The following is an 18,620-nucleotide window of genomic DNA, read 5'->3' as shown; positions in this document are numbered from 1 at the left end:
GGTTCAAGCCCAGCCTGAAAGCTGGCGTGGCCACTCGACTTGGCTTGTTTGTTTTTTGGCTGCCTCTTGCATGCCAGCCACAGAGGGCACAGTGGTGAGTGAGCTCAAATGTTTGCTTAGAGCTCTAGATGTTTCAATAGAACAAGTGGGAGCTAGAGAGACAGACGGGGACTTGTACATGTTTAACCTAGTGCTGGATTTTGCAGTATAGGCAGGCAAGTAACTGCAAACTCCAGAGGCCATTGGTGCAGAAAGGAAAGAACATAGCTCAAAGAGCAGAAATGGTGGCTTTGCAGGGGAATGGACACCTGCCATGGGAGGATCCCACCTGTGCGAGGGTGGGGGAGGATGGAGGGGGAGGGCTTTTCAGAGTGGGGTGTAGTAGCCCCTATTCTGTCCCCTCAGTGGGACCTCTGACAGCCCTGGGCAGTGTGATCAGACTGCCTTAGCCATACATAGGTCTAGAACTCAGGCCTCCGTCCTAGGCCTGAGCCACCCCCAGGATGAGGTTAGTCACATGTCTGGATTGTGCACATCTTGGCTGGTCAAGATGCTAGGCTGGAAGCTCTTTCTTTCCAGTGGGGAACCCGGGGCCAGAGGGTCCAGCAGAAGAATAAAGAATCCTCCCAGCTGCTCTTAGCCTGTCACTGCCCTGTGACAGCCATGGGCGCTTAGGGCTGGCAGTGCTCTCTTCCCCAGCCTAAGGGAACGGCTCACTTCCAGTCCCGGGAGGCAGCCAGGAAGGGCATAGCCAGAGCATCCCAGAGTCCTCCCTGCCACCATGCCAGGTGTTCATAGCCACGGAGACTCTTTCCAGGTTGGTTACCTCTGTCCTGCTAGAGGCCATTTCAGTGTGTCTGCGGGAAACTAGACTGGCCCTGAAGAATCCTGCCATGTACCAGGGCTGATCAAAATATACAGTGAATGTCTAAATTTTAAAAAATAGTTATTACAGTGAAAGACGCATTGCCACGAATCTCCCTTATAATCCTCTGCCTCCTTCGGAACACACTGACCCCATCCTCCTGGCTACTTTCTGAAGCAGCTCTTGAAGTCCTTTTTTGTGAGTGTCTTTACTAGGTATGATAAAACATATGGTGAGTGCTGCTGCTGAGTGTCATCTGGTGGAAAGGCAGCTCGTGAAAACATGACACTGTGTCCTTGTTCACCTGATTGACCAGATCTGGCACCATGTGACTTCTAGACCTTTGTCAAAGTCGAAACTACCATGAGAGGGAAATGTTTTGAATAAATTCAGGACACTGAGGCAGTCACAACCCTGAAGACAGTCAGGAAAGAGGACTCCAGAGCTGCTTGAGAGAGTGGCAAGAATGATGGGATAGTGTGTTCGAAGGGAGGAGGAAGATTCTGAGGGGGATTCATGGCAATGATTCTATTCATACTTTAAAGAAACATTTGGCCTTTAACAATTAACTTACTCATTTAAGAAATTTACTTAAGCTGTCTCATGGATGTCACCATCTGAGCTGCAAGGCTGGGGTTTGTGAGCTGCTGTTGGGACAAGGTTAAAAGTCCTTGACATTGGCCAAATCAGTTGGTGCAGCCTGTTGGGCTATTAGCCAGCTGGCTGCTCCATGCCCCAGTGGACTCTGGGCCTACTTTTTCAGTATTTTAGGCAATCCAGAAACGTGGTCCTCCCAGGTGTATGGAGATGGCTGGACTCAGCCTAGGACAGGTGAGGGTGGTCAACTGCACACGACGCCGTCACTCTGATGTGCCCCGTGGTGGTCCCGTCACGTGCCCTGGGAGAGTGCACACTCCCCATTCTCCAACGCTAGCCCACTCTGTCTCTGAGACTCAGCTCGCATCAGAGGACATGTCTACTTTGCTCACTGCCTCTGTCATTATGAAAGGAAATACAAATACTCATATCAGATCTGTGAAGAATTGTAAATCCAGCTGAACAAGCCAGAGGACCGTTTCCCAGAGGCTGCACTCAGGGATTTGACCTTGGAGAAGAGAATAATCTGCTGACCTGGTCCATCCAGGTCATCACCCTTGTAGGAGGGGCTGGTGGCTCTGACAGTCTGGATGGTGCACATGGCATCAGGGTGGCAGAGTTTGCCTGGCTCATTCCCAGAGCTGCAAGAGTCAGAATGGAGGGGCAGGGGGAGTCTGTGCTGCCCCTGCGGTCAGTAGTATCCAGTCCTTTCAGAAGAGGTGAATGTTTATCGACTGCTTCGTAGAGAATCCCTGGAGATAGAGATCCAAGTCCTGCCCCCTGCCCCCTTCGTCTTCCTGGAGCGCTCTTCATAGCCACTCCATCTCAGTCCCACATCCAGAGACAAAGGACTCTGGGTGCCGACCCAGGAGCAAGCCAGGCCCGCAGGTAATGACTCTGCTTAGACCAGAATCTATCCCTTGTCTGACGGAAGAAACATAATGGTCTTGAGTTGCACTGGTTTGAATGAGATCGTGTTCTCTTCTCACCAGCCCAGCTTGCTTCCTGCTCCTCCTTCCCCACCTCCTTCCTTTCCGTCCTTCCTTGGGTCACCTGGTCCCAGGCTGCCTCCCCCAGCCCCAGCCTACTTCTTCCCTTGTTCATGACCAAGCTTTCCAAATGGAGCGTCTGTTGCTTACCCGATGGGTTGACATTTCAGCCCCATCTTATGGTCGGCCAAGGCTGTTCAGTGAGCTTGCAGGCAACCACCTGGGACACTCTTTCCTCTCCTGCGTTCATTCCTCACCTCTTCTTTTCCACTGCTTGTTCCTGGTACTTTCCCGAGTCTTCCTGATGCAAAACGTGCCTTCCTCCATGGCCACTTTGTGGAACTGGCACTTAGCTTGGCCCCTCCTTTTATAACACACAGACACATCATTTTCCAGTCTGGTTTTATGATCATTATTTTATGATACTTTCTGTGTTTCTCAGGTTTATGCAGTTATTAGCCAAAGTCTTTCCTCAACTCCTCTGTAACACTCACATCCTTTGCTAAATCCAGGCTCAGGGTAAAGCGGCAGAAATGGGGACAGGTGTGATTCACATAGTCTTGCAAGCCTTGCAAGTGTTTGACCTCATGAGGCACCACTCTGCCTGGCCTCTTAGGAGCAGGTCACGTGAAAGATCACATTCTACTACCTCTTCCTTTCCCCCTTCATCACCATGACAACCCAGACACCATGATATGCATGTGGGATGTTATCAAAAGGGACCAGAGGGTGTAACCTGAACTTTGAGGCTGGCGTTCTGTCAGTTTCTTAACTCACTCCTCCACTGGAGCTCAATGGAACTTGGTGCTGCTCTGTGACAGAGCGTAGCAGGCCAGGGCCACCACTCCTCCTCAGTGAGAGGCTTTGGAAAGCCTGTATCTTAGCAGAAGGCTCCAAACGCTTCTTTGCTTCCCCCTACCTCTGCTATCCCCACGTAGCTCTGCACACAAAGACAAGAAAGGAATGCAGGTGGTCTCCAAATCTCCATGTCATTGATACAGGATTTTGAAGAACTCTAGAAAGATCTAGAGGAAGATAAGAGAGAGCAGCTTAATCATGCCAAGGTTGACTCTGTACATTCCTTCTGTTTCCCAGGCATTTATAGACTGGTTCTGGGCAGTAGTTCTTGGTCTTCCTAAGTTGTCTTCCCCAGCACAGAGTGAAGACAAACCTGGCCCCTTCCCATGCAGCCTACCAGGGGCCTCAAGGTTGCTGTGACAGATGGCATGGGTCCTGGAGAATGAGCGTGAGCTCCAGCACTTGAGAAAGGAAGTGGATACTGGAGGGGGAAAGGGCTGCAGGGCCCCTCTCCTGTGAGGTGGATGAAAGGAGAGCACAAACCTAGTGGAACCTGACCCTCGTGGGAAGCCCAGCCAGGATGCTGTGCTGATCCGTGGGCGGTGGGGCAGGGGCTCACCCAGAGTCAGAAAGCGATCCCAGCATCCCGGAAATTAACGAAGGCCCTAGTCGGGGGAATGAGCAGCAGCCAGGCCCTCTCTTTGTATCTTAGTGGTTTTACTTGTCTGAATTGTGGCACACGGGATGCTTCTGTGGTTACCCCAAGCTGCCTATGAAAGCGCATTTACAGAGTTCAGTTTTTATGTACAGAGCTTCTACAGATAAAATCACAGGAGGAATGCCAGAGAGCAGCCTTCCTGTACACAGGACCTTCTGCCAAGTGTATGAGTTCATTACCAGAAAGATAAAACTGAAGAGAAATGGAGAAGGTATTGAAATGATTACCAGAGATTAATTGTATAATCAATTCTTTTTGTGTGTGTGGTACTGGGGATTGAACCCAGGGCTTTCACACTGAACTATATCCCCAACCCTTTTTTTTTTTTTTTCAGACAGGTTCTCCATAATTTGCCCGGGCTGGGCTTGAACTTGGGACCCTCCTGCTTCAGCCTCCCAGAGTCTGGGATTCCAGGCATGGGCCACCACGCCAGGCTTGGAATCTATTTTATTAAAAGTCCTATGCTCTGCTATCAGTAATAACAGAAAAACATGGATTAGTAATTTTTCAAGCAGCCGAGAGAGAGAGAGAGAGAGAGAGAGAGAGAGAGAGAGAGAGAGAGAGAGAGAGAGAGTAGATAGAAATTCTCAAAACAGGCTCCGCTTTGGGGCAGTGTAGCTGATAGCATGGTCACCCTGGGTGTCCCTTGTACAGCCAGGCTACTTTTTGTTTCCCATGTCACCTCCCACAGGAGCGTGTGACCAGCCACTGATAAGGAAGCCCTGGCCCGGAAAGTCACAGCAAGTCACAAAAGAAAACAAGAGCCTGCTTATCTCCCAGGACACTGTATTTATGAACATGTTAATCACCGTCCATACAAACATGGCAACTACTTGGCTGAAAGTTAGACTGGACATTGTTGAGGTCCCGACTTATTTTTAAGGGAGGTGGGGCATGAGGTTATTCCTCTTACAAAGGATTTTATGAATAAAGAGGTTCAAAATATTTTTGTAGTTGTAGTTGGAGGTGTAATTTTTTCCAGTGCTGTTTCATGAGCAGGGCCTTTTCTGCTTTAACCAGTTAGTGTCTGACTGCTGCCCACAGGCCTTGTTCCTGGTTTTACACCTCAGGTAAAAGCAGTCACCCAGAGCACTTCATGGATTTTTAAAATTTTTTAAATTTTTACTGCATGCTCAGGATAGCGTTTCTGAAATCATGATCTGCAAGAATGCAGATTCCTGGAAAAACGTGGAAGCTCTCCCCTCGGTATGCAGCCAGGTTACCTGATCCGGACTCAGCAGGCACAAGAGAAGGTGCCAGATTTCTAGAAAACTCCCAGGTGCCTCTGTGCTCCGGGCCACACTCTGAGAGCCTGAATCAAGGACCTGTTTTGATAGTATCTCGCCTTTCCCTTTTGTAAATAGGAGCCCTCCCGGCTTCTGAGTCAGGTGACGTGTTAGGGTGGTCTTGTTAATAGCGTCTGTTTTCTGAGACAAGTCTCTCATTCAAACTCTGGCTAACCATTTTTTTTTTTTAATAAAAACTGTAACTGGCCAAGAATCCCTGTGCAAAACGCTCCCAGGGACTGAAGCTGAATTTAGTTGTAAATTGATAGCGGCTGCATGTGTAATTCCCATGTGTGGTCCCAACCCCAGAAAAGTGAAGCTGTGAGGGGCTGGGTGGGAAAATCAAAGATCCTAAAATGCAAAATTACCAGCTGAGAGGGAGGGTGAGTGACAGTAGAGTTTACAAAGAAAAATCATCTAACCCTTCAAAGCTCCGGAGGGTCAGGTTTCCCAGACCACACTAGTGGAGAGCTCGTGGCCAAACAGACCAAATGCATTAAGGCGATTCTGTGCTGAATATTGGATTGCATATCATTTCTGTCCTCTCTGGGATAGGAAAATAGGAAGAGACACATATTCTGCAACATAGTCAGGCTTTGTGAAGTCAGGACCCGCCAAACTGCCAGGCTAAAATAAGGTTAAGTGATATGTTTAAAGAGAGGCTTAAAAATAATCACATTGCCCAGCCCTCCAAGTGAATTTGCATAGCCAACTCCCAGGGTCTGGCAGCAGAAGCCCCATGGAAGTATCTGGCTGTGGCTTTCAGTTGGCCTATAGCGGTGCTTGACATTGAACCTGGACCCATCCACCCAGGGACATCGTTTCGAAATGGCTCTGTAGTAAGGTAGAAGTAGCTGAACATATCCATAGTAACAATATAACAACATATAATGCTTCTGGAATACACATATGAAAGAAACTTGAAATAACGTAGAGCCTTGATAACCTTAACAGAACTCAAAATGCGGTGTGGAAGTGTAATTTTAGATTTGCATATGCAAAGTGCAGTGAAGGCTTATGGGAGAAGTGATACTACCTTATGAATACAGAGAAATCACTCATAGACTCAAGCTCTGAAGGTTAGTATTAGTGTATGGGGGGGCGGTAATAATATCCCAGTCTTATAATTTGTTTCATGCAATTCATTTTAGAGAAATTCTAAATTCATTTTTTTTAAAAAAGGAAAAAGAGTAAACATTTGCCAAGGGTAGGAAAAAAAAAAGGCAGTTAAGGTAAAATGGGTAAGATTTTAAAGGAAGAAAGGAGAGGAAAATGAAGGGCGAGCAGCAACTCATGAAGGGGTGAGAAGGAAGCAGTCACTTCCAAGTCAGGGGAGGGAAGCAACATGGTTGTTATGGGATGGATTTGGGGGCCGACCTGAAACTCTGCACACGCCGAGAACAGGAAAAGGGGCAGATGTGGACCGGTCCCAGGCAGAAGCCGGGGAAACGAGATTGTCACGCGCTTCCAATGTGGGCTTGATCCCTGATGGTAGGAAGATGCTCTAGAAGAGTCCACAAGCTCTGGGAGAATCTGCCGATGGGAGTTTTCAGATAAATGAGGGAGAGGATCTTAAATCAACAAAATCTATAAAATCCTAATTTGTAAATAAAACCCAAACCTGACAGAATCTAGGTTGAATATTGCTTGGGATTACTGGATTTTATGACACAATAGTTATTCTAGTAATAGACACAAAGCAAAAACCCAGATATCTGTTACACAAATGACGGTGTTGAGTTTTAAGTTGATGCCTGTGTCTTTACAGATTTACCTTATGAGCCTCCTCGAAGATCAGCCTGGACGGGCCATGGCCACCCCACCCCTCCGTCCAAAGGTACTAGACCTCCCCACCACAGGCTGGGATGACCATTGCTGGAGTAAATAAGTCTCTGTATTTGGTCTGTGATTCTTCAACACATACAGAGTTTGTTCCCTTGGTAAAAACCACAACTGATCTTTAAATACAGTGATTCTTTCTCTGTTCGGAGTAGAGAAACATAACAGAAAGGAAATGAATGAGGTATTGTCTTCTTCCTTCCTCCCTCCCTTATTCCCTCTCTCCTTCCTTCCTTCCTTTTTTTATTTTGAGGTACTGGGACTTGAACCCAGGGCCTCCACACTGAGCTACATTCCCAGCCCTTTTTAAAATTTGATCTTTTAACACAGGGTCTCACTAAGTTGCCCAGGCCATTCTCCGTCTGTGATCCTCCTGCTTCAGTCTCCGAGAGTGCTGAAATTGTAGGCGTGTGCCCCATGCCTGCCTGAGGTTGTGGGTTTCAGTGTGGAAAAGTGCATTTTCCTTGGGATATTTGTATGCAGGTTAAGTGGCCAGTGACTCCCTTAGTTTGGTGTGCATAAAAGTATCCCTGGCCTTATTTCATCTAGCAGTTTCCCTTTATCGGTTTACTTGAAACTATGACTTACTTTTTTTTAAGCTATGACTTACTTTAATCTGTTTTGTAAGCCATCTCAAGTTTCTTTCTATTTTTGGAAGAAATATGGTATATATTTTTAAAATAATAGGAAATGCCCTTTTGTCTTAGAAGGTTTGCATTTGATTTCATTTGAAAGGGAAATTTTCCCCACCATGAGATGCTTCTTCCTGTAAGACTGTTACGTCAATAATGAAAGCAATTGGTGGGATGATTATATGATCAATACTGTCAAAGACTAGTGGTCAGATCCGAGCTATAGCTAATAGTCTGCTTTACTTTTGGGTTTTCAGCTGCTCAGCCATCTCCTTCTGCAGTGCCCAAAACTGAAGATCAGCGCCCCCAGTTAGGTACGTTTTGGGGACCATCTGGACAACCGTGGAGCGGATGCAGGCTTCTCGGGGCATTTCAACAGTGTGTTGCTTTTAGATGGACTTAGCATTGTGTTCTTTCTCATGAGTGCTCCACAGACAAAATGGACCGAACCATCAGTCTGTTCGGTCAGGATAAGGAGATTTTGGTTGGAGATTTCCAATCCCTACGTGGTGAATGCAGGGGAAGCATTCTGTTTGCACATAGGCCACTTCTCTGTGACCTACGAATTACTTTAGTTTTGCTTCCTACGTCACATGCACAGCACCAGCACTTAGGGCCCGAGGAAATGCAGTGGAAGGGTGACGATGAACATTTGGCCAGAGCAGGCCTGGGCAGCACATGTTTCCCCTCCGTGTGCCGGAGTCAGCATGAGTTCCCAGCCGTGTGTTGGGAATCTGGGGAATCCAAGCTCTGCTGCCAAGTGAGAGGTCTCTAGCAAGAAAGGTCTCTGAGATCCCGCGTTACGTCTTATCTCACATAGGAGATGGAGGCAGGTGGCCTTGGGGTGGGGGGCATTTTCAGGCCAGAAGTCACCACTTTGTCTTTGGGATCTGACTTCTTTACTTTCTGTTGCAGACCCTTATCAGATCCTTGGACCAACAAGTAGCCGCCTTGCCAATCCAGGTAAGAGCCTGCTGGTGCGTCTTTTCTTACCCAGTTACCCTTTGGGCAGTAGTTATTCTGAAAGGAAAACTTGTATTGGTGAGAAATTTCCTTCAAATAAACAAATTTTAGTTTTAGGTCTCCCTGAATTATTCACCTTAGTGGAAAAAAAAAGTCAGGTTCTACATTAAGATTTTAGCTTCAGCAAAGAGCATTATTATCCAACCTAAGCTACGATAGTCTTCCAGTTTTCTGCTACAACACAGAGCTACAGACTGGGTGGGTTAAACAACAGAAATCCATTGTCTCATAGCTCTGGAAGCTGGAAGTCTGAGGTCAGGGTGCCAGGTGCAGCCCTCTGGAGGCTGAGAGACAGGATCTGTCTGGGACCCCTCCCCTGGCCCGTAGATGCCCATCATCTCCTCATGTCTCTTCTCCCTGTCTTTCCTCTCTATGTGTCCTTCTCTGTGTCCCAACTCCCCCTTTTTACAAGGTCAACAGTCATGTCGAAACAGCCCACTCCATGACCTTACTTTGACTTGATTTCCTACATGAAGGTCACATCCTGAGGTCCTGGGATCAGGACCTGAACATAAGAATTTTGAAGGGACACAATTCAACCCATCACCCAACAGATCAAATAATAGCTCTTAGAAAAAGACTCTTAATTCCAACCACGAGACTTCCAAGTAGGGTCGTCTCCCGTGGCCTGTTCCTGAGGGTAGCTGTGAGGAGAGAGGTGCAGGTTCTTAATTGGCCTGTTTATCACCGGTCCCTCGCCAAGGACTGTCACCTGTCCTTGCATTCTGTGCCAGCCAAATTGCTCTGTTTGTTTGTACTCAGATCAGAACCAGCTGTGCTGGCAGCAGTTTTAGAAAATCGCAGCATATGCTACGTGTTCCCCGCTGCAGATTCCCCCGCCAGGGTGACAGAGCCACATTTCGAGTGCAAGCAGGAATGTCTGTCTCCCACACAGCCAGACCCAGCCAGGGCTGGAAAACAACAGTAACAGCACAACAGAAAATTCAGATTCACTCGGCATCCGTCCCCACAGGAGAGTGCAGACTTTGAGAACATGCAATATTATTAGTAAGCGACGGGCTGTTTGACATGAAATTTTGGTTAATGTTAATTAATTCCATAAGAATTTTTTAAGCAGTTGGGCAGCTACAGGAACTGTTTCGCTTGCTGCCCTCGTCCAGGTCCAAACTAGGTGCTCAGTAATTTTCTGTTGAACGATTAAATGGCAAGAATAGTAAGACACAGGTCTTTGGCTCAGGGAGCTGGTACAGAGAGGGCCACGGGTGCTGACGACACTGTCCGGGGCCTGGTCACAGGGTCCCTGACATGAGTGTCCACGGGAGGCCACGTTTCCCGCGTGGATCCCTCTCGTACCTCTGCTCAGCCTTCCATTTGCAGTTGCCTGCAAACCATTCGAAAAAAAGTAATGAGCGGGGTTTCAAGATGATTATAATCACTCAGGCTTCAGGAAAACCGATCTGACAGCCTCGTTCAGGGCAGATTAGAAGGAAGGAAAGCACGGAAGCGGCAGTGCTCTGGGAATGTTAGTACAATGGTATGAAGTAACAGCCTAGCCGCTCCCACCCTGTGCTGCCCCCATAGATGTGCTGAGGCTCCTGGGTCCCTTCTGGGCCTCCTATCAACCCCAGATGTGAAATCCATCCTACAGAAGAGTAATCGGAGAGGCCCAGAGAAGCGGAGCAGCTTTCCCTGGGTCACACAGCTCAAGTCTGCGTCTTCTCAACCCACACAGCCCCCAAGTGAACAGGAAGGGAGGAGGGAGCTCCTGGGGAATGAGGACCTGTTGGGCAGCTGTCAGGAAGAGGAGGAGGAGTCCGGCTGCACCAGATGAGACAGGAGAGCTCTGTGCTCCCACACGGAGTGGAATCCAGGCCAGGCTCCAGGTGCTGCCTGAGTGTTTGGAGGATGTGGCCCAGAAGGTCACCTGTCTCTCCAGAGAGCGCCAGCTCTCCTGGATACACTGTACCTCCGGAGCATGGCCACCAGGGTGCTCACTGTAGGCAGAGGCACATGGCCGCAGTCCCAGGCCCAGACAAAGGTCCTGGCCACCAGGGTGGGCAGCACTGGTGTCGCAAGCAGAGGACGGCATCTCAGACCTTCGAGATCATTCCTGTGGGGCCCGGGAAAATGGTGACATCAGCCTCTGACCTGTAGTCTAGCTACTTTAACATTGAGATTTTTAAAAATTTAATTTATAGTGATGAGGGTTTCTGTCCATCTATCCTTAAGCCTTGTGTCATTTGTATTTACGTGGCCTTTTGTGTGTCTTTGATCTATTACTGAGGGTGCTTCCTCTATCTACCTTGCTATTCTCTGATAAATAAATCTTTCATCCTTTAAAAGTTGCCTTTAGCTGGGGCTGGTGATGCACACCTGTCATCCCAGAACTGTATGGCCGAGGCAGGGTCACAAGTTGGAGTCCAACTTGGGCAGCTTAGGGATTTAGTCAGATCTTGTCTCAAAATAAAAGCTTAAAGCTCTGGTTGGAGTTCACTGAGAAGGCCCTGGCTTCAGTCCGCAATCATGAAAAAAAAACCCCAAACACCAAAAAACTAAAACTACAAGAAAAATGATGTCTTTGTTCTTCATGCAAACTCTTTTAAATCATTCTCAATGCAAAGATTTCATGCTGCTTCCTGAAGGTGCCTATTAGCTTCCCAACATCCCAAATACTCGCTCACTGTGTGCTTCGGACACTACTTCTGCTGAGAAAAGTGTCCTTAAACCATGGTCTCACATGTCTGTCACAGGCAGCTCCACTCCTTATGTCCCATCCAAATGGCTGAGGATTTGAACTGAAATCACTTCTCCACCAAAGAGCTTTCTGGGCTGTGTTCCATGGCTCCCTGGATGCTGGGTGGATAGTCTTCAGTGTGTGGGGGGCAGGAATTTTCCAGGGGAGCCCACTGAGCTCCAGGCCCAGGGAGGGGACCACCTGGGAGGGACCCTGGAGACTGGGGAAGGGTGTGGAGTTATTGGTGCAGACTTATGCATGGCAGCCTGGAGTCTGGGTTTTGACCTCTGCTGACCTTGGGCCACGGAATCCCACCCACCTCCGTGGGCTCCTATTTCCTCCTCTCTGGAATGCTTTAATCAGATGATTCTTACAGGAATTAAATAAACTCTCACTTGTCAGTGTTTAGAACAGCATATGCCCACACTAAGCTACCAAAAGGTTTCAGCCGCCCCTGAGCACCATCCCACGCTGCCGTGGGGCCAACATGGTGACCCTTGGGGAAGTTCCCATCTCTCAGGAGCCCTTTCCTTAAACTCTGGTTCTCAGTGCACACGAACACGACCGACGGTTTTGCACAGAGCTCACTGTCAGAGTAATCCTGTCCCAGCCACACCCACTTGGCAGCTGAGGACCACAAAGCCCAGAGAGCTGGGAGATGGCTCAGGGTCCTGTCTGTGGTACTGCCAGGATTCATCCAGCATGGCGGTGCCCTTTCCAAAGTTGGCACCCGACGGCCCCCCCCCCAGCTGCCTGGACCATCCCAGCCTCAGGACAGAGGCCTCCCCACAGCACCCATCAACCCCAGCTTCTGCAGGAAGGGGCCCCACGCCATGCCCCTTGGTCCTGCCAGCTGAAGGTGACAGGCCCTGGTGTCATGGCTCCCACCAAACCCACACAGGCCACCCCAGCACCCATGGTACATCCTGGAGAATTCTTGCATGGTGAGAAAATGCAATCTACGTGTGACACACGCAGTGAATTTTTAATGAATATTCAGTGTGACAATTACTGAATTTGACAGTGTGTTACATTTTATAGTATCACCTTAAGCATTCATGGATTTCTACGACAGCTTTACTCTCAGGTTCGGAAGCTGATGGGATTTGCTCACAGATAACTTAGTTCTACATCGCAGGTTGGAATCCTGTGCTACCCTAGCTGTGGGTACAGTAGCCTAATGGGGAACCACCTTGTCCACCCTCTGAGCTCTGAGTTCCCAGCCATGAATGTAGGTTTCCCGCTGTCCAGCTCTTCCGAAGCAAGAGAGATGGAGACCACTTCTGTCCACTGCCACCTTCCTACACGTTTAGAAGGTCAGTGGACAAGGGACACATTCCTCAGAGGCGAGGCCAGGGCTTCAACAGGCACCAAGTGTTATTCTGGCTGCTTACGCAGGGCTATGTATTTTCACCAAATCTGTGGAATTGCTTTCTCTATGGGAGGAAGTCAACACTGAATATTTATTTTCAAACAACTGTATATGTTTACAGGGAAGCATATGTTAGACTGTTAAATCAAAATTCTATGGTTCTTCCTTATTCTCGGGTTATCTATGGAATTTTTTTCAAGTTTTCATCCTTTGGTTACAATGTATTTACTAAAACCATATGGCCCCTTCATATCGTGCATATTAATGAAATGTTGGAGGCAACAAAACTTGAGGGAGAATAGTTTGTATATGTAGTTCTGAGAAAGCAGCGAAGGCTTCCATTATAATGAGCTACAAGCTGTTAATACATTTCAAATGTGTTGCTGGTCTGAAAATGATGCTTTCCCAGTGCATATGCAAAAGAGGCTGACCTTCTCACGAAGCTGTTGCATGGACGAAGTTCACAAACGTCCATTTCCACGTAGCCAGTGTGGAAACAAGGATTTATGAGTTGGACAGTTTATATAGGGAGCTATAGACATTTTTATATCAGGAGAAAAACAATTATTAATGATTTTCACAGTTCATCAATTCCCTGGTGAGTCACAGGTTGAAGTTATTTAATTGTTGCCACGTCTACTGATATTACTTATATCATAAAAGGCATTTGTGAAATAATCCCAACGCAATGTAGTGAGGTTTGGGAAAGAGACATGTATTCCCTTCCATCTATGTTTATCTTCTAAAATCTGTATAACACACCAGCTTAGCTTCTCCTGGTCCTCAACTTCGAGGCCGATGTTTACCTACTTCTCTCCCTTGGGGAGCCTTCAGTCAACTTTGTGGCCAGAATGATGTGCTTAGATTTTTCTGATTGAAGAACACATTAAAGCCATCTCTACAGGCTTTCGGTGGGACCTTGTACCCCTGGCTAAGTGAGATCTCTCACTCAGAGATCTCAGTGAACTGCAGTAATGACCAAGGCAGGCTCTCCTCTGGCTGCCCGAGGAGGCTTGTCACAGTCCGTGATTGTGCGGCGTCTTTGGGGACCTCTGCCTCACACAGTTGGCGCTGTGACATGGGGCAGCATGTGGATTTCCATGAGGATGCATTTGCTTCCATACCGGAAATGGGCAATCTCCTTGGAACCCAGCCAGCTTTTTCTAAACTTCCTCATTTTGAGTGGGTTAATTCTCTTCTAGGAAAACTTTTGACAGGATTGCTTTGTGAGCGCCAGCAAAATGTTATGTTAGAAATAATGATGTTTGCTTCCATTCTCTATCTTTTTCCATAAACTTTTAGATGTTCATTTCCTCAGTCTGACTTTTATTATTTTACGTGACCTAGCCAACATAAACAGTACACCGTCATCATTGCCATTCCCCAGACGGGCATTTACTGCCTCAAAAAATAGGAAAAAATAGCTCTTTCATTCCTAAAGCTCCAGATTGACCTGGCTGTTCTTTGAAGGAAGTCATAAATGGATGGACCCACCCTGACCTTCGCCCCCTGTGAATTCCCTGCATTCCTCCAAGGACTTGGGTTTGTTAGCTCAGCCCAAGTGGGCAAGGAAGGTGGCCATTTTAGGCCAGGTTTCCTAGATGCAGAGCTGGGGGTAAGGATTCGGCACAGGCCACTCACTCAGGGCGTCTTCTCCAGAGGGAAGGTGTGAGGGAGAGCCTCCTTCAGCCTGGTCCTTCCGGAGCTGGGTCTGTCCTGGAGGAGAGAGCAGCCTGTGCTTCTCTGTGTTGGTCTGGCTATGGGGTTCCCGGGGTGGACAAGGCAGCCCCTGTCCAGCGAGGCCCAGTTCCCTGGAGACATGGACAGGCAGGGCCCAAGAGCACTCAGGCCCAGGGACAGGCCCAGGCCCAGGATGCTCACCGGGACGCCCCGCTTCTGTGGTGAACGAGGGGATGACTTCCCCCAGAACCGGCTCTCACTGGCTCTTTATGTCCCCTGTCACCCTCAGGCAGTGGCCAGATCCAGCTGTGGCAGTTCCTCCTGGAGCTCCTGTCCGACAGCTCTAACTCCAGCTGCATCACTTGGGAGGGGACCAATGGGGAGTTCAAGATGACCGACCCCGATGAGGTGGCCCGCCGCTGGGGAGAGCGCAAGAGCAAGCCCAACATGAACTACGACAAGCTCAGCCGCGCCCTCCGCTACTACTACGACAAGAACATCATGACCAAAGTCCATGGGAAGCGCTACGCCTACAAATTCGACTTCCACGGGATTGCCCAGGCCCTGCAGCCTCACCCTCCCGAGTCCTCCCTCTACAAGTACCCCTCGGACCTGCCATACATGGGCTCCTACCACGCGCACCCTCAGAAGATGAACTTCGTGGCTTCCCACCCCCCTGCCCTCCCTGTCACCTCCTCCAGTTTCTTTGCTGCCCCAAACCCGTACTGGAATTCCCCGACTGCGGGCATCTACCCGAACACTCGACTTCCGGCCGGCCACATGCCTTCCCATCTGGGCACTTACTACTAGAGACCCCACGGAGGCCTCTCCCACCGCCGCGCTGCCACCACAGATTGCCAAGGACTCTATGGGACAACAGGGTTCAGAAGTGCCTCAAGAGGGGGCAGTAGCTTGGCTGGGGCTGGGAAGGGGTCCAGGAAAGAGTCCTAAAGACTCGCAGCGGGGAAGGAGTCACTAAAGTATTACTACAGACAGACATAAAGGATGCTCGAAGCGTTAATGAACATGGACGTGTCACCTGCGGCCAACCTTGCTGAGGACATTGAAGCATGACGTCGAAAGGACGCATGCCAAAGGGCATGGCCTTAAATAGTGTAGAGCATAGAGTAGAGTTTGGGGACCCGCTCCTGAGAACCGGGATCCAACTAAAGCAATAGAGGTAACACAGTCTTGGCCTAGCACACCGTTTAGAGTGTCATGGAAGGAAAACTACCTGTATTTAAAAACAGAAACATATCAAAACCAGAAGACCAGAGAGAGACTGGCCCCACACGGAAGCTGGTATGGGACTCTGCGGTGCTTGCTGTTTTGGTTGGAATTGGACTCATCTCCTTCGATGGGAAGCAAGCAGCTCACTCCAACTGTGAAGATGACCAGTTTCTATCCCCTTTATGGTATTTCAGGAACCACGAGCCAGGTGTTGGACTGAGGATGTGAACAGAGAGTGAGCGTATGATGGCAGATGGAGGAGGAGGAGGAGGAGGAGGAGGAGGAAGTGGGAAGAAACTTCTCTGGGTTGAGGACAGTTGAGACCACAGAGAGTGAGCGGTGGGATCCATGGTCTAGTGTAGTCAGTGTTATACCAAAGCTAGTATTAGGAGGAAGGACACAGCCTCACGGAGGGAGGGGGAAGTAGAATTCAGGACCAAAAACGCGCATCTCTTTTTATCTTTGTCAAAAGAAAATTTAAACTGGAATTGTCTGATATTTAAAAGAAGCGTTTAGGACCTCAGCATTTTGGGGGCTCTGTCCCCACGGTCAGGTAAGACATGGCCTCCGTGGCCACCGCAATCAGATCACGTATGCCTTTAGGGTAGGTGGGCTCCAGTTTTCCTTTTTGAGTCGCGAACGCTGTGCGTTTGTCAGAATGAAGTATACAAGTCAATGGGGTTTTTTTTCTTTTTTATATAATAATTATATAACTTATGCATTTATACACTACGAGTTGATCTCGGCCAGCCAAAGACACATGACAAAAAAAGAGACAATCAATGATGTAATGTGGCCTTGAATTTTAACTCTGTATGCTTAATGTTTACAATATGAAGTTATTAGTTCTTAGAATGCAGAATGTATGTAATAAAATAAGCTTGGCCTAGCACGGCAAATCAGATTTACACAGGAGTCTGCATTTGCACTTTTTAGTGACAAAAGTTGCCTAATAGAAACTTGTGCTGAATGTTACGGGTTCTGTGTTATCATTTCACTGGGGGAACTTACACAGCTGAGCACCACGCAGACAGGATCCCTCTTTCACGCTGTCTTGTTCCTCGCCGCTTGCGCAACAGAAGGACCCAAGTTTCACCTTGGAGCCTCCTTTTTATTCCTAGAAGGGAAAAGCGCCTCTAAAGCTGAGGTTGGACTGAGAGAAACTGCAGTTTAGCATTGGTCACAAATCACCCTAATTCCCGCTAGGGTCCTAAAACATATGTTGAATGGTGAAGAGACACTGCTCTTAACACAAGCTGTATTTATTGTTATTATTGGTAAGTAAATCACCAGGGGAAACTACAGTTTCCCACTTCAAAGCAGCAAGGGACAGCTTCTGAATTTACCACTTGGCCTCTCTCTCTAAGCCTCTCACGGGCTAGATGGTTGCTGTAACCTCCCACACCAGAAAGATCCAGGCACCATGGCTTGGGGCTCCCCAGCTGTGGGCCAGAGTTTCCCAGCTTTCTGTTGCTATGATCCAAAGTTAATTTCCGGGGTGTTACAAGTGCTGCCCACTTTGGCCAAGGTGAAGGGGATGCAGCAGGTGTGACCCCAATCAGCTATAAAAAGGAATTAGTCTCCACACCTTCTCTGCCATAATCAGTTGCTGAACTGGTTGTATCACAGCAGTGTCAGGGTTTTTTTGCACATTGTAAACCCTTTGCTGCGATTACACAAATGGCAAAGCTCTGTGCTGCGGATGTATCCGAAGCGGTCTTAGAGTCAGTAGGATATGGTTACCCAAGCTTCAGATGCCCCTCGTTACTGGGACTGAAGGGAAGCCAGCCACCAGTCATGTGTGGCAGCTTGGGAAAGCCCCACAATGTGCCTGCATCTCCTTAGAAAAAAAGAAGCAAAAGGAGAAGAGCTAGCAGCTATGGGGTGCCCCACATGGTTCTAATGGAGATCAGTCATTTTTTCTTTTGGCATACAAAGCCAGACACACCTAGACTCTACAGATACTAAATACAAATGTACTTGGGTAATCACTCCGTTCTTCAAGATTAAATTATGAGCAAAATAATCAAAACAAGGCATGATTTTCATAATCAATTCTAACAGATGTTTCCAGTTAGATTCCTACCCCACACCCAGTGCAGGTTATTAGCAAGTCTCAGGACACACATGAGCAACCAGGAATAACTTTGGGATAACATGATAATGTTGAATTCCCCTGAATAAATAACTTTTCAACTGTCTTGCGACAACATCATGCACTGCTCCGGTCATGACCAAGTCGAATTCCAGAGCCCTCCCTGGGTCATCTTCATCATTGCTCAACCTTACCTCGATGAGTGTGGCTAGTCTCATTTTCATGTTTGCCCTGATTTAGGATCATGATCCCTACATAACCTCATTCCCACTGGCAAGGGACTTGGCAATAGTCTTTTAACTTGAATGTAGTGAAATCCCTAAGTCTCAGTCCAGACTTTATTTCTGATTCCAGTTGTTGGCCCCATTGCGTGCTGGGGTGGGCAGGGTGACAGGGTTTGTCAACACTGGTGTGGTGGCTGAAGTGCCTGTCCCCTGGAGCATGGGCCCCAGTGGCTGCCCTTGGATGGTAGGCCAGCCTGGACAGCCAAACTTGCTAGCTGGGAAGTGACAGCAAGAGGAAAACTCGATGTCCTGCAGACCCCAAGCAACCCCTCATCTGTGGGAAGAGAACAACGTCTGTTTGTGCAAACCCAGTTTCACTTGTCTTCCCTCTGCCCTATAAAATTATAAGATGACTAATCAGAAGCACTTGTGCTCAGTGGTATCACAAGTTCTGTATCTTGTCCTTATTTTAGCCTGAGTTTCAAAAGTCAAGATGTTTTCCCACCCAATAGGAAAGGCTGGATGTAGAAATGGGAGGAATAACAAGCGTTCCTGAAGTGCACACTGTCAGAAAAGC

At 48.2% G+C, this 18,620-nt stretch overlaps 1 protein-coding gene across 6 annotated transcripts in view; it reads left to right on the top strand.

The window, feature by feature from the left end:
* Erg (ETS transcription factor ERG) overlaps positions 1-16,699 on the top strand; it is a 218,308-nt gene extending 201,609 nt beyond the window's left edge. For all 6 annotated transcript variants that reach the window (XM_004842372.3, XM_087212331.1, XM_004842373.4 and 3 more), the window contains 4 exons: positions 7,022-7,090; positions 7,982-8,038; positions 8,640-8,687; positions 14,784-16,699. In XM_004842372.3, coding sequence (XP_004842429.1) covers positions 7,022-7,090; positions 7,982-8,038; positions 8,640-8,687; positions 14,784-15,304 — 695 coding nt within the window. In that variant the 3' untranslated portion in view covers positions 15,305-16,699. The remainder of the gene's footprint in view (positions 1-7,021; positions 7,091-7,981; positions 8,039-8,639; positions 8,688-14,783) is intronic.
* The last annotated feature ends 1,921 nt before the right edge of the window (positions 16,700-18,620 follow it).

The sequence above is a fragment of the Heterocephalus glaber genome, unplaced genomic scaffold, assembly GCF_053883595.1.
Source record: "Heterocephalus glaber isolate CG9 unplaced genomic scaffold, H.glaber_assembly_v1.0 deba00000122, whole genome shotgun sequence".
Classification (NCBI taxonomy): domain Eukaryota; kingdom Metazoa; phylum Chordata; class Mammalia; order Rodentia; family Bathyergidae; genus Heterocephalus; species Heterocephalus glaber.
This window is presented reverse-complemented; position numbering and strand designations above follow the sequence as displayed.